This window comes from Phyllobates terribilis, unplaced genomic scaffold, assembly GCF_046119375.1.
Source record: "Phyllobates terribilis strain yellow unplaced genomic scaffold, ASM4611937v1 Scaffold_1__5_contigs__length_1240528914, whole genome shotgun sequence".
Lineage (NCBI taxonomy): Eukaryota > Metazoa > Chordata > Amphibia > Anura > Dendrobatidae > Phyllobates > Phyllobates terribilis.
In genome coordinates, this window is record NW_027362761.1 from 303677713 (window position 1) to 303693551 (window position 15839).

At 47.4% G+C, this 15839-nt stretch overlaps 1 protein-coding gene across 8 annotated transcripts in view; it reads right to left on the reverse strand.

Moving 5' to 3' along the window:
• Positions 1–15839, reverse strand: part of CIT (citron rho-interacting serine/threonine kinase) — a 217511-nt gene that overhangs the window by 63641 nt on the left and 138031 nt on the right. For all 8 annotated transcript variants that reach the window (XM_073673358.1, XM_073673362.1, XM_073673371.1 and 5 more), the window contains one exon: positions 9863–9998. In XM_073673358.1, the coding sequence (XP_073529459.1) occupies positions 9863–9998 (136 nt within the window). The remainder of the gene's footprint in view (positions 1–9862; positions 9999–15839) is intronic.

The following is a 15839-nucleotide window of genomic DNA, read 5'->3' on the forward strand; positions in this document are numbered from 1 at the left end:
CAGACTATTCCGACCTATGTTGGAGAAAATGCAGGAGCAAATGCAACATAATGCATATTTTTTGGACCTGTCCAAAAATAAAATTATTATGGAAAGAGATTTATGACTTTCTCTACATCTTGGGGAAGAAAAAAACTACATATGACTCTACAATTATTTCTTTTATCTTTAGAGATAGGTACTCTCCCCCCAAAAAATCAAACATCAATACATATTTTTTCAGTAGCTAAACTTCTTATCACTGCTAAATGGAAAGCTGTTGACATACCTACCATAAACGATATTTTGGAAAAGGTCACTCATCATAATACCTTTGAACTGGCTTTTTCCCTAAAAAACAACTCTATATTAAATTATCATTCTAAAAGGTCACTATGGAATTCTCACTATTCTTCCCATGCGGAATTAGCTACCCAAACGTTACACTGAAATTCTTCCAGTATGATCAAATGATAACAATCTTATCTTCTCTCCTTGTTATCAATAGTAAGTTTTATACTATGATTCTTTATGTGTGAAATATAATCTCAGAAGACTAACTTCTTCTGTTTCCCCCTTTAATTTCCCTTGCCCTTCTTACCGCTATCTTCCCTATCCTATTTATCCTTCCCTATACCCCTCTCCCCTTCCCTTTACTCCAAGTTTTGTTTTCTCCCTTCCCATATCCTTCCTATCTTCTCCGTGTCCTTTATTGTCCTCATTTTAATATTATCTTCCTTTTTTCCCTTTCATAATTATAGCTTGGCTTAACTTTGAAGTAAGTTATTATGTTTTTGTTTAAATTAATAAGTCTCATTGTTTGTAACCTTATTATATATGTAAATTCTATATATTGTTGTTTGAGGATTTGGATGATTGTTTCTCCTCTCCCCAGAATGTTAAAAACCCCTTAATAAAAATTATTGAAACAGAATAAGCAAAAAAAAAAAAAGCAGTATCATATATGGAGATTTTTTTTTTGGACCTTTCACTGATTGATTTTTCTAGTTGAATTGGACCCACCATGCAATAGTGGATTGAGAGCGAAATAAAATAATATTGTTTTGTGTTTATTTTGCCTCATGATTGTGGAGATATCAGCAATCATAGTATTTGGACGTTAATTTTCATTAAGTCCAAGTGGGTGTTATTAATGTTTTCACTGGGAGTGTGGACTTCATCTTTGTGTATAATGCTGACCAACCAAAAGCAGGGGGCAACACTCAAAAGGAAATAAGAACAAGCGCCCTCCCCCACCATAGCTTAAAGTGGGTTTTCTCAGTGTGTGAGATATAATGATAAGTGATGAGCGAAAGTGCTCGCCACTACTCTGTATTATCCCGAGCATCACGGTGCTCGACAAGTTCGGCGAGTATTTCCGGGTTACTCAGACGGGAGCTCTGGTCCCCGCCCAGCATGTTTAGCGCTCTTAAGAGAGCCAATGAACATGCAGGTATTGCTTGCCACGCACTGTAATGCTGTAGCCATGTTGGTTGTGGCATTACAGTGATTGGCTGGCCGCATAGCGTCATCAGGTCTATATAAGACCTGGCACCACTATGCTCGTCACAGTTTACCCCAGAAACAGGCAGTGTAGGGAGAGCTGCTGCTACGTCAGGGAGAGATTTGCTTGTTTATAGTTAGTATAGGTATTCCACAACATATATCTACTAGCTATTGAACCCGTTCTAAGCCCGGGTGGCGAGCATTTTTATTGGTATATGGTCTCCCATGCTGGTATGCGCTGCCCCACTCCTGGTATTTGTGCTGCCCGCATCCTGTCCCCACCATCCTATCCTGGTATGCATGGCACCCCTCACCCCCAATCCTGGTATGCATGGCACCCTTCACCCCCAATCCTGGTATGCGTGGCACCCTATCCCTCATCCCTATCCTGGTATGTATGGTATCCCTCATCCTGGTATGCATGGGCCCCTCACCCACATCCTGGTATGCATGGCACCCCTCATCCCCATCCTGGTATGCATGGGCCCTCATCCCCAATCCTGGTATACATGGTACCCCTCATCCCCTATACATGGTACCCCTCATCCCCAATCCTGGTATATATTGTACCCCTCAATCCTATCCTGGCATACATGGTACCCCTCAATCCTATCCTGGCATACATGGTACCCCTCAATCCTATCCTGGCATACATGGTACCCCTCAATCCTATCCTGGCATACATGGTACCCCTCAATCCTATCCTGGCATACATGGTACCCCTCATCCTGGTATGCATGGCACCCCGCATTCCTATCCTGGTATGTATGGTACACCTCATCCCTATTCTGGTATGCATGGCACCCCACACATCCCTATTCTGGCATGCATGGCGCCCCTCACCCCCCAATCCTGGTATGCATGGTCCCCTCACCCCCCAATCCTGGTATGCATGGTCCCCTCACCCCCCCAATCCTGGTATGCATGGTCCTCTCACCCCCCAATCCTGGTATGCATGGTCTCCTCACCCCCCCAATCCTGATATGCATGGTCCCCTCACCCCCGAATCCTGGTATGCATGGTCCCCTCACCCCCCAATCCTGGTATGCATGGTCCCCTCACCCGCCATTAATGGTATGTGTGGTACCCCTCATCCTGGTATGCATGGTCCCCTTACCCCCCAATCCTGGTATGCATGGTCCCCTCACCCCGCAATCCTGGAATATGTGGTACCCCTCACCGCCCAATCCTGGTATGCATGGTCCCCTCACCCCCCAATCCTGGTATGTGTGGCACCACTCATACCCAATCCTGGTATGTGTGGTACCCCATCCCTCATCCCTATCCTGGTATGTTTAGTATCCCTCATTCTGGTATGCATGGGCCCCTCACCCACATCCTGGTATGCATGGCACCCCTCATCCCCATCCTGGTATGCATGGGCCCCTCATTCCCCAATCCTGGTATACATGGTACCCCTCATCCTGGTATGCATGGTACCCCGCATTCCTATCCTGGTATGTATGGTACACCTCACCCCCCAATCCTGGTATGCATGGTCCCCTCACCCCCCAATCCTGGTATGCATGGTCCCCTCACCCCCAATCCTGGTATGCATGGTCCCCTCACCCCCCAATCCTCGTATGCATGGTCTCCTCACCCTCCAATCCTGGTATGCATGGTCCCCTCACCCCCCAATCCTGGTATGCATCGTCCCCTCACCCCCCAATCCTGGTATGCATCGTCCCCTCACCCCCCAAATCCTGGTATGCATCGTCCCCTCACCCCCCCCAATAATGGTATGCATCGTCCCCTCACCCCCCAATAATTGTATGTGTGGTACCCCTCATCCTGGTATGCATGGTCCCCTCACCCCCCAATCCTGGTATGTGTGGTACCACTCACCCCCCAATCCTGGTATGCATGGTCCCATCACCCCCCAATCATGGCATGTGTGGTACCCCTCACCCCCTAATCCTGGTAAGCATGGTCCCCTCACCCCCCAATCCTGGTATGTGTGGTACCCCTCACCCCCATACCTGGTATGCATGGTCCCCTCTCCCCCAATCCAGGTATGTGTGGGACCCCTCATCCTGGTGTGCATGATCCCCTCACCCCCCAATCCTGGTATGCATGGTCCCCTCACCCCCCAATCCTGGTATGCATGGTTCCCTCACCCCCCCAATCCTGGTATGCATGGTCCTCTCACCCCCCAATCCTGGTATGCATGGTCTCCTCACCCCCCCAATCCTGGTATGCATGATCCCCTCACCCCCCAATCCTGGTATGCATGGTCCCCTCACCCCCCAATCCTGGTATGCATGGTCCCCTCACCCGCCATTAATGGCATGTGTGGTACCCCTCATCCTGGTATGCATGGTCCCCTTACCCCCCAATCCTGGTATGCATGGTCCCCTCACCCCGCAATCCTGGAATGTGTGGTACCCCTCACCGCCCAATCCTGGTATGCATGGTCCCCTCACCTCCCAATCCTGGTATGTGTGGCACCCCTCATACCCAATCCTGGTATGTGTGGTACCCCATCCCTCATCCCTATCCTGGTATGTTTGGTATCCCTCATTCTGGTATGCATAGGCCCCTCACCCACATCCTGGTATGCATGGCACCCCTCATCCCCATCCTGGTATGCATGGGCCCCTCATTCCCCAATCCTGATATGCATGGTACCCCGCATTCCTATCCTGGTATGTATGGTACACCTCACCCCCCAATCCTGGTATGCATGGTCCCCTCACCCCCCAATCCTGGTATGCATGGTCCCCTCACCCCCCAATCCAACTATGCATGGTCCTCTCACCCCCCAATCCTGGTATGCATGGTCCCCTCACCCCCAATCCTGGTATGCATGGTCCCCTCACCCCCCAATTCTCGTATGCATGGTCTCCTCACCCTCCAATCCTGGTATGCATGGTCCCCTCACCCCCCAATCCTGGTATGCATGGTCCCCTCACCCCCCAATCCTGGTATGCATCGTCCCCTCACCCCCCAATCCTGGTATGCATCGTCCCCTCACCCCCCAAATCCTGGTATGCATCGTCCCCTCACCCCCCCCAATAATGGTATGCATCGTCCCCTCACCCCCCAATAATTGTATGTGTGGTACCCCTCATCCTGGTATGCATGGTCCCCTCACCCCCCAATCCTGGTATGCATGATCCCTTCACCCCGCAATCCTGGTATGTGTGGTACCCCTCACACCCCAATCCTGGTATGCATGGTCCCCTCACCCCCCAATCATGGCATGTGTGGTACCCCTCACCCCCTAATCCTGGTAAGCATGGTCCCCTCACCCCCCAATCCTGGTATGTGTGGTACCCCTCACCCCCATACCTGGTATGCATGGTCCCCTCTCCCCCAATCCAGGTATGTGTGGGACCCCTCATCCTGGTGTGCATGATCCCCTCACCCCACAATCCTGGTATGCATGGTCCCCTCACCCCCCAATCCTGGTATGTGTGGCCCCCTCATCCCTTTCACACTGTACACACATACAAAAAAATAAAGTTATACTCACCTTTCTTCTGTGCTCCAGCGCTGCTGCGTCCTGTTCTGAGGGAGGCCGAGGGAGGAGTGCGGCGCCGGAGCACCGCACTGTCCGGCGCCATTTTGCTGAAGACACACTGCAAATGTGTCTTCAGTAAAATGGCGTCGGATAGCGCTATGCGCATGCACCGATCTGACGCCGCACTCCTGCCCCGGTATCCGGCGGAGAGAGGCGCCGCGGCAACGCTCCTCCCGGTCAGGTAAGTATGTAAGTTTGGCGCCGGAGATCGCGGTATGCGTTCAGTGCCTACACATACTGCGATCTCCGGCACCATATACTCCTCTTACCTGTAACGGCTGGATGCGTGCTTCTCTCTGGAGCCAGACTGCGCGTCGCGCATGCGCAGTCTATAAAGGCTTCAGACAGAGACACACTTGCAGCGTTATATTATAGATATATCCATCTCAACTAACAGTCCTTCTGTGGACTAATCCAGCTGCATATATTCAGTGGTGATAGCAGGAGTTAGGCAGGGTTTGTGGACAGTGAATACAGCACAATAGGGTCCATTGCACGTTCTGTCTGCTGCTGCTGTTCTTACAGATATTTGTAGAAATAGCCCCAGATATCAGGGGCCAGTGCTAATTTTTTTATCTTAATCCTGGTTATTTGCTTAAAAAGCAAGGCAGGCAAGGTTTATGGCAGACTGCAGTGCATACAGCACAAGAGGGTCCATTGCACGTTCTGACTAAGGCTGTGTGCCCATTATGCGTTTTTTAAGCGTTTCCGCAGCGGCAATTCCGCTGCAGAAATGCTTAAAAAACGCTTGGTAGAAGGTCAGCCATGTTCCCCAATGATAATCCGCATGTGCTGTGCACATGCTGCAGAAATTTCCGCTGCGGTTTATCATTGCGGAATAATACGCAGCACTACCAATTATTTTGCGGAAGCGCTGCGTTTTCGCCAACATTGACTTGCATTGGAACGCATGGACTCCACGTCACTGCAGCTGTACATGCGGAATCCATGTGTTTCAATGTGCGGATGGTACCCGGGTCTGGAGAAGAGGAGACTCTCCTCTGGACCCGGGTACCATAGAACCTGTAAAAAAAAAAAGAATAAAATAAAAAATAAATATTATACTTACCTTCTGATGGCCCCCGGTGTGCTTGTCTTGGCTTGCCGGCAGCTTGCGGTAGACTAAAGGACCTGCGCTGACGTCATTTAGTCATATGATGGGTCATGCGACCGCTGACGTCGGCAGGTCCTTAAATCTACCGTGAGCTGCCGGCAAGCCAAGACAAGGACTCCGGGGGCCATCAGAAGGTAAGTATATATTTATTTTTTATCTTTTAACATTCTTTCGGTCACACTATATAAATCCATGCCGGTTGCATGGATTTATATAGTGTGACCAATTTGTCAAGCACTTTCCAAGTGATGCTAAAATCGCTTGGAAAGCGCTTGTCAACCCGCATGCAGAAATGCACGTGAAGAACGCTTCACATCCGCTTGTCCCTGGCAGGAAAATGCATGTACAATCCGCATGTACAATCCGCACGCGTTTTTTCCGCCAAGGAGATGCAGAAACGCTCAGGAAAAAATCCGGAGCATTTCTGCATCGGGGGCACATAGCCTAATCCTGCTGTGACAGATATTTGTAGTCACAGCCCCAGATATCAGTGGCCAGGGCTGTTTTTTTTTATCTTAATCCTGATTATTTGCTTAAAAAAAAATCCAGAGTACACCATTTTTCTGCTCCATTTGCTTGTTAGCACTGCAGACTACAGCCAGATCTTTTCCATATTACAGCGATAAAAATCCAGACATTTGTAGTGAACGTGGAAAATGTTGGCCTCCATTTACAGTTTGTTGCAATGTGTCAGTGAAGCTATTCACACGAGGTCACTGTGAAGAATAGTAACCTACAGGCCCGCTATTTAAAACCGTGGTTGTCCGTCAGACGTATCACATATAACTGCGGTCCAAATTCAGCCATTTCTGGCCTCCATTTACATTTTGTTGCAGTGTCAGTGAAGCTATTCACACGAGGTCGCTGTGAAGAATAGTAACCTACAGGCCCGCTATTTAAAACCGTAGTTGTCCGTCAGACGTATCACATAACTGCGGTTCAAATACAGCCATTTGTAGTGAACGTGGAAAATATTTTTCGCCATTTAAAATGGGCAAGGGACGTGGCAAGGGACGGGGAAGTGGACATGATGGTGATGGTGCATGCAGAGGCCTAGGGTAAGCTGAAATTGTGCCACAACAAACACCCACATCTTGTCATTAGACCTTCCTGTCCCAATTACTAAGGGACCGCAGAACACCACTATTGAACACAGAGCTGTGTCAAAAGGTTGTTGGTTGGATAGCAGATAATGCTTCCAGTCACTTTGCCACCACCCTGTCTTTCACACGGTTAAGTGTCAGTAGCCGTGAGTCCGGACCGCATATTCCTCACCCTGATCCTCCTTCCTCCCACCATGCCGAGTGCCCAGAGACAACTTATCCCACACTTGGACACTCACTCAGAAGAGCTGTTCTCTTTTCTATTTATAGATTCGGGCATCTCATCCGGCCAGCTTCAAGCGGGTCAAGAGGAGAACGCCTGTAGCGATACCCAAATATTTGAGCAGCCACGGTCACACGAAGGCAACGGTGGAAAAGTACAATTACTGTCGCAAAAGGTGGATGATGATGAGACACAATTGCCAGAAAGTCAGGAGGAGGACCAGGGTGCTGAAGTGGAAGACGAGGTGTTGGATGATATAGTAAATGACCCAACCTGGCAGGGGAACAAGCAGAGCGAGGACAGCAGCACAGAGGGGGAGGGAGGCGTTGCACCACAATAGGCAGGAAGAAGCAGTGTGGTGGCCGCCGACAAGGCAGGAAAGTGCTCCCCGTAACAACACCACGACGGAAGTTGCCAGTTCAACCGTTAGGTCTTCCCGAATCTGGTTGTTTTTTAAAGACTCTGCAGATAACCCCAAAAAGGCCATTTGCACCACCTGCCAGGCCAGCATCAGCAAGGGTAGCAAAACTAGCAGCCTAACCACCACCTGCATGATCAGGCACATGGCAGCAAAGCAACCGACTAAGTGGGTCAAACCCCAGGGTCCAGGAACAGTGTCTGCAGCTGACACCACTGCTTCTTCCGCAGTTATGCGTGCACGCCAATCCCCTGTCCATGGCGCATGCGAAGATCCCTCCAGCCCTGCACCTGTCGTTGCCCACTCTCAACTAGCACAATCAGCAAGCACGTCCACATCCTTGTCCCAGCGCAGCATTCAGTTGTCCCTATCCCAGTCCTTGGACCGCAAGTGCAAATACGCAGCCAACGCCCCACAGGCCACACTACTAAATTCACACATTTTGCGAATGCTTGCTCTCGAAATGTTGCTTTTAGGCTCGTGGAGACGGAAGCTTTCCGCAACCTGATGGCAGCAGCCGTCCCTCTGTACTCAATCCCCAGCCACGACTATTTCTCCCGGTGTGCCGCCCCAGCATTACAAAAGCATGTGTCCCGAAACATTAGCCGTGCCCTCAACAACGCAGTTACTGGGAAAGTCCATGTAACCACGGACACGTGGACAAGTGCTTTTGGGCAGGGACAGTACATATCGCTGACGGAACACTGGGCTAATATAGTGGAAGCTGGGACCCAGTCGGACCTTGGGAAGAAAGACGTCCTCCCGATACCGAGGATTGCGGGCCCTGGGTCAATCAGGGTTGACCCCACATTCTACAGCTCCTGCACCTCCTCCTCTTCAGCCTCCATCTTCGAAATAACCATATCAGTCACAAGCTGGAAGCACTGCAACACTGCCTCGGCAAAGCGGCAACAGGCTATGCTGAAGCGAATATGCTTAGTGACAAACCGCACAATGCTGAAGAGTTGTGGACAGCTCTGAAAGAGCAGGCATATCTGTGGCTGACACCGCTAAACCTACAGCCAGGCATGGTCGTGTGTGACAATGGCCAGAGCCTGGTGGAGGTTTTGTAGCGAGGTGAGCTCACACACGTACCATGCCTGGCCCATGTGCTTAAATTGGTGGTTCAGCGGTTTCTCAAAACCTACCCGGATCTGCTTGTCAAGGTACGTTGCGTGTGTGCCCATTTTAGAAAGTCAGCTACAGCTTCCACCGCCCTTGCCGTGCTTCAGCAGCGTTTGCAGCTTCCAGATCACCGACTGATGTGCGATGTCCCCGCGAGTTGGAACTCAACATTGCAGATGTTGGGAAGGATTTGTGAGCAGAAGAGGGCAGTTGTTGACTACCAGCATCAACAAGGCCATCGGTATTCAGGTCAGACTCCACACATAAGACCTCAGGAGTGGACATAGATGTCATTCATCTGTACCATCCTCCAAAACTTTGAGGACTCCACCAAAATAGTGAACGGCGATGACGCCATAATTAGGGTCACCATCCTGCCTCTGTCTTCTGAAACGCTCTCTGCTCACAATCAAAGAGGATGCATACAGGCATGAGATTTTCATGCTTCTGGTCACACTCCAAATAGACGTGCCTGGCTTCTCTCAATACAAATAAATTGAGGATGTCGAGCACATCTAGTCGGCATGCGACAGCATGTATGCAAATCGCATACTTTCAGTCACATGACTGCACACTCACATTAGCAATACAAGTGAATAATGACAGCATCAGTCCTCTCCTAAACTATCTTCTAAGCAGATTTATGATCTCATCGAAGTTCAAGAAGATAATGGTTACAAAGCCCGAGGAACTCACTGACTGGTTCATTTTTAACTCATTCTGCTATTTACTGTGATACACCTAGGCAGCAAAAGTAAAACATTTTACCCTGTAGCAAAAATTATTTTTAGCCAAAAATAGATTTAAATAATAAAAAAATGCTGCCAATGCCACAATCATACATTAATTATTTGCAAACTAATACACTAACCTTATCGGACAGACTTTCGGTCTTGAGTTTTTGATCCTTAAGCGCTTGTTGAAGAGCCAAAATCTCTGCCTTATGTTCTTTAACTGCCAGTTCCACCATTTGGCGTGATTCTGTGCTGCGCTGGTCAGCCCGAGCTCTTGAAACACAGATAAATAAGTAATACAAATAAATAGATCAAAGGATCAAAGTTTCAATGAATCATTACTAAAACTGGAGATCCGTTCAGAGTTATAATGGACTTCAGTGCTTTACTTACAGTAATATTTATGAAAAACACATTTGGCGTAAATACTGGAAAAGTAACAACATTTTTATGCAACTTTGTTGCGCAAAATTTTGGGACATGTGGAGGCGTTTAACGCCAGAAAACACCTGGATTAATCGAACCCTAAATGTTATGAACATCGAAATAGTGCAAAAGATGAATTGTATTGTTTGCTCCATAATTGATACTATGTTCTACAGCAAGTGCTCCTCTTTGGAGGAGACGATACCTGCAGCATTTTAGACAATGATTCCCTTTTGGTTTAGATACGGAAATCTATATAGACATACGGGGACAATTGCTAATGCTGCTGCAATTACTGTCTTATTCAGCCATACATAATGATACGTCTTATTCACATCTAGGGCCAAGGTGACATAAGTGCCAGCACTGCAATGATCTGACCTTTCCTTTGTCTGATCACAATCGTTACTTGCATATCTACATACACTACCTTACCTTGTCTAAGCAGTGTTACCTATATTTAGTCCTAATGATTGACCCAATTGGGGCATGGTTCAAAATATAACTGTGCACTGTGTGTATGTGGCCAATTTATAGAATTATATAATATAGAGGATCCTGCAAGTTAAGAAAATTAAGTTTTTTGTCTTGGACAGGGTAGAGAAACACAAAAAAAACTACTTGGACATACACTGATTTCTAGGAAAAATATGAAAGTATAAAGTTAAATGCAGCCTTGGCAGTAGGGATTTTTTTGGGGGGATAAAGCTGGCTGCAAGAGTTCCCAGCAGTAGGACTGGTGTGATTAGCTAAGTGCAGGGGACCTGCTTAAATAAGAGGACATTAGATAAGAGGGTTTGTAAAAATTTTATGGACACTAAAGCCCCCGTCTCACATAGCGAGATCGCTGCTGTGTCACGGTTTTGGTGACGCAACAGCGACCTCACCAGCGATGTCGCTATGTGTGACACTTTGCAGCGATCAGGCCCCTGCTGTGAGGTCGCTGATCGCTGCAAAGTGTCCTGGACCATTTTTTGGTCGTTGCTCTCCCGCTGGTCAGCACACATCGCTGTGTGTGACCAGCGGGAGCAGCGATCAGGCTGGTAACTATGGTAAACATCGGGTTACTAGGAGCCTGCTAAAGTGAGCGGTAACCTCCCGCTCACTGTAGCAGAGTGGTAACCATGATAAACAACGGGTTACTAGGAGCTCGTGTGCCCCTAGTAACCTGATGTTTACCATAGTTACCAGCCTTCTCCTGCTTCAGCAGGCTCGTAACCAGGAGCAGGACATAGTGGAAAGATTCTTTCCACGATGTCGCTGCTCCCCTGATCGTTGGTGAGCCTGCCTGTTTGACAGCTCACCAGCGACCACATAGCGACGCAGCAACGATCCCTGACAGGTCGTATCGTTGTCGGGATTGTTGCAGCGTCGCTAAGTGTGACGGGGCCTTTAGCTGCAAGTGAAAGCAGATGAATGCTATTTGCAAAGATAGATCTTATAAATCATCATTATAAATGAATCTCCATGAATGTTTCCTTAAAGCAGAAGATTCTCAAGTACCGTACATAAGACAAACCAGAATAAGATAATTAACACATTTATGTAAACAGATGACAATGATGTGGAAACATGACAAGTTATTGGAGAACATGGCTTAAAAAATGGTTACATTTGCTAAAAACAGAAAGGATTAATGGTGCATTAAAACAAGAAATGGAAGGATGGAAAGATCTGTCTTTTAGGATACATTTCACTTTAAGATGCTCATAAAGGAGAGAAGATACAAAGAGGTAATTAGCAAGGAACACTATTACAAATTATGTGTCTTACTCAGGAGGAAGTACAAAAGCTTCTTAAAAGATGAAGAACAATAAATCTCCCTGCCCAGATGGCACATGCCTGGTTGGTTTCCAGCCATTAGGTCTTGTAATACAACCCAGTGACCTATGTTCCTTAAATTTAAGCACTTGCTGATGGCAGAGTTCTAGAAATGACTAATATTAAATGGATTATCTGGGACTATTTTATTTTCTTCTTAAAGAGCAAAGAACTGAGAGTTAGCAAGTTGATAACTATCTGCCTACTCTTGCCAATGCCGGCTCAGAGCGAACACAGACAATTACACCGGCAATTCTGCTGCTTCAATTGACCTCACATCAACAGAGCAGCAATTTCTCTTCTGGGTTGCTCTATCGATGGGGAATGACTACCAATGTCTTGCAGATTGACAGCCAGCTCCCCGTAGTTAGGTAGTGGGGAGCCAGCTGTCAAGCAGCATGACATTGGTAGTCACGCCCCATCAATAGAGCAGAGGAGAAGCTACTCTGTCAACGTGACATCACCGGAAGCCACAGAATTGCCACAGAACGGTCAGTGACGCCAGGCAGAACAGACAGATGCATAGTAACTACCTGCCTGGAAGTTCTTAAGCCCATAAGAAAAAAATAAAATAGTCCCAGATAAAGCCCTTTAAAGGCGGCATCCCACAATAAAATATTATATTTCTATTTTAGATCACGAAAAAAAACAACAAAAAAAAAAAAAGCTTGTTAGAATCATTGTACAGTAATGGTCGTTTCTAGACTTTATAGTAATATATACAGCGAGTGTGTACACACACTATATTATATATATATATATATATATACACATACAGTACAGACCAAAAGTTTGGACACACCTTCTCATTTACAGATTTTTCTGTATTTTCATGCCTTTGAAAATTGTAAAAATTGTACATTCACACTGAAGGCATCAAAACTATGAATTAACACATGTGGAATTATATACTTAACAAAAAAGTGTGAAACAACTGAAAATATGTCTTATATTCTAGGTTCTTCAAAGTAGCCACCTTTTGCTTTGATGACTGCTTTGCACACTCTTGGCATTCTCTTGATGAGCTTCAAGAGGAAGCCACCGAAAATTGCCTTCCAAGATTCAGAGATGCTTAGCACTTGTTGGCCCTTTTGCCTTCACTCTGCGGTCCAGCTCACCCCAAACCATCTCGATTGGGTTCAGGTCTGGTGACTGGAGGCCAGGTCATCTGGCGTAGCACCCCATCACTCTCCCTCTTGGTCAAATAGCCCTTACACAGCCTGGATGTGTGTTTGGGGTCATTGTCCTGTTGAAAAATAAATGATGGTCCAACTAAACGCAAACAGGATGGAATAGCATGCCGCTGCAAGATGCTGTGGTAGCCATGCTGGTTCAGTATGCCTTCAATTTTGAATAAATCCCCAACAGTGTCACTAGCAAAGCACCCCTACACCATCACATCTCCTCCTCCATGCTTCACGGTGGGAACCAGGCATGTAGAGTCCATCCGTTCACCTTTTCTGCGTCGCACAAAGACACGGTGGTTGGAACCAAAGATCTCAAAATTGGACTCATCAGACCAAAGCACAGATTTCCACTGGTCTAATGTCCATTCCTTGTGTTGTATAGCACAAACAAGTCTCTTCTGCTTGTTGCCTGTCCTTAGCAGTGGTTTCCTAGCAGCTATTTTACCATGAAGGCCTGCTGCACAAAGTCTCCTCTTAACAGTTGTTGTAGAGATGTGTCTGCTGCTAGAACTCTGTGTGGCATTGACATGGTCGCTAATCTGAGCTGCTGTTAACCTGTGATTTCTGAGGCTGGTGACTCAGATAAACTTATCCTCAGAAGCAGAGGTGACTCTTGGTCTTCTTTTCCTGGGGCGGTCCTCATGTGAGCCAGTTTCTTTGTAGCGCTTGATGGTTTTTGCAACTGCACTTGGGGATACATTCAAAGTTTGCCCAATTTTTCAGACTGACTGACCTTCATTTCTTAAAGTAATGATGGCCACTCGTTTTTCTTTACTTAGCTGCTTTTTTCTATATATATATATACACACTGCTCAAAAAAATAAAGGGAACACTTAAACAACAGAATATAACTCCAAGTAAATCAAACTTCTGTGAAATCAAACTGTCCACTTAGGAAGCAACACTGATTGACAATCAATTTCACATGCTGTTGTGCAAATGGAATAGACAATAGACTGAAATTATGGGCAATTATCAAGACACACTCAATAAAGCAGTGGTACTGCAGGTGGGGACCACAGACCACATCTCAGTACCAATGCTTTCTGGCTGATGTTTTGGTCACTTTTGAATGTTGGTTGTGCTTTCACACTCGTGGTAGCATGAGATGGACTCTACAACCCACAGAAGTTTCTCAGGTAGTGCAGCTCATCCAGGATGGCACATCAATGCGAGCTGTGGCAAGAAGGTTTGCTGTGTCTGTCAGCGTAGTGTCCAGAGGCTGGAGGCGCTAGCAGGAGACAGGCCAGTACACCAGGAGACGTGGAGGGAGCCGTAGGAGGGCAACAACCCATCAGCAGGACCGCAACCTCCGCCTTTGTGCAAAGAGGAACAGGAGGAGCACTGCCAGAGCCCTGCAAAATGACCTCCAGCAGGCCACAAATGTGCATGTGTCTGCACAAACGGTTAGAAACAGACTCCATGAGGGTGGTATGAGGGCCCGACGTCCACAGATGGGGGTTGTGCTCACAGCCCAACACTGTGCAGGACGCTTTGCATTTGCCACAGAACACCAGGATTGGCAAAGTCGCAATTGGCGCCCTGTGCTCTTCACAGATGAAAGCAGGTTCACACTGAGCACATGTGACAGACGTGACAGAGTCTGGAGACTCCGTGGAGAGCAATCTGCTGCCTGCAACATCCTTCAGCATGACCGGTTTGGCAGTGGGTCAGTAATGGTGTGGGGTGGCATTTCTTTGAAGGGCCGCACAGCCCTCCATGTGCTCGCCACAGGTAGCCTGACTGCCATTAGGTACCGAGATGAGATCCTCAGACCCCTTGTGAGACCATATGCTGGTGCAGTTGGCCCTGGGTTCCTCCTAATGCAGGACAATGCCAGACCTCATGTGGCTGGAGTGTGTCAGCAGCTCCTGCAAGATGAAGGCATTGAAGCTATGGACTGGCCCGCCCGTTCCCCAGACCTGAATCCGATTGAGCACATCTGGGACATCATGTCTCGCTCTATCCACCAACGTCACGTTGCACCACAGACTGTCCAGGAGTTGGCGGATGCTTTAGTCCAGGTCTGGGAGAAGATCCCACAGGAGACCATCTGCAACCTCATCAGGAGCATGCCCAGGTGTTGTAGGGAGGTCATACAGGCACGTGGAGGCCACACACAATACTGAGCCTCATTTTGACTTGTTTTAAGGACATTACATCAAAGTTACATCAAAGTTGGATCAGCCTGTAGTGTGTTTTTCCACTTTAATTTTGGGGGTGACTCCAAATCCAGGCCTCCATTGGTTAATAAATTTGATTTCCATTGATGATTTTTGTGTGAGTTTGTTGTCAGCACATTCAACTTTGTACAGAACACAGTATTCAATGAGAATATTTCATTCAGATCTAAGATGTGTTATTTGAGTGTTCCCTTTATTTAAGAAAGAAATGAAGGTCAGTCAGTGTGAAAAATTGGGCAAACTTTGAAAGTGTCCCCAAGTGCAGTTGCAAAAACAATCAAGCGCTACAAAGAAACTGGCTCACATGACGACCGCCCCAGGAAAGAAAGAGCAAGAGTCACCTCTGCTTCTGAGGATAAGTTTATCCCAGTCACCAGCCTCAGAAATCGCAGGTGAACAGCAGTTCAGATTAGAGACCAGGTCAATGCCACACAGAGTTCTAGCAGCAGACACATCTCTACAACAACTGTTAAGAGGAGACTTTGTGCAGCAGGCCT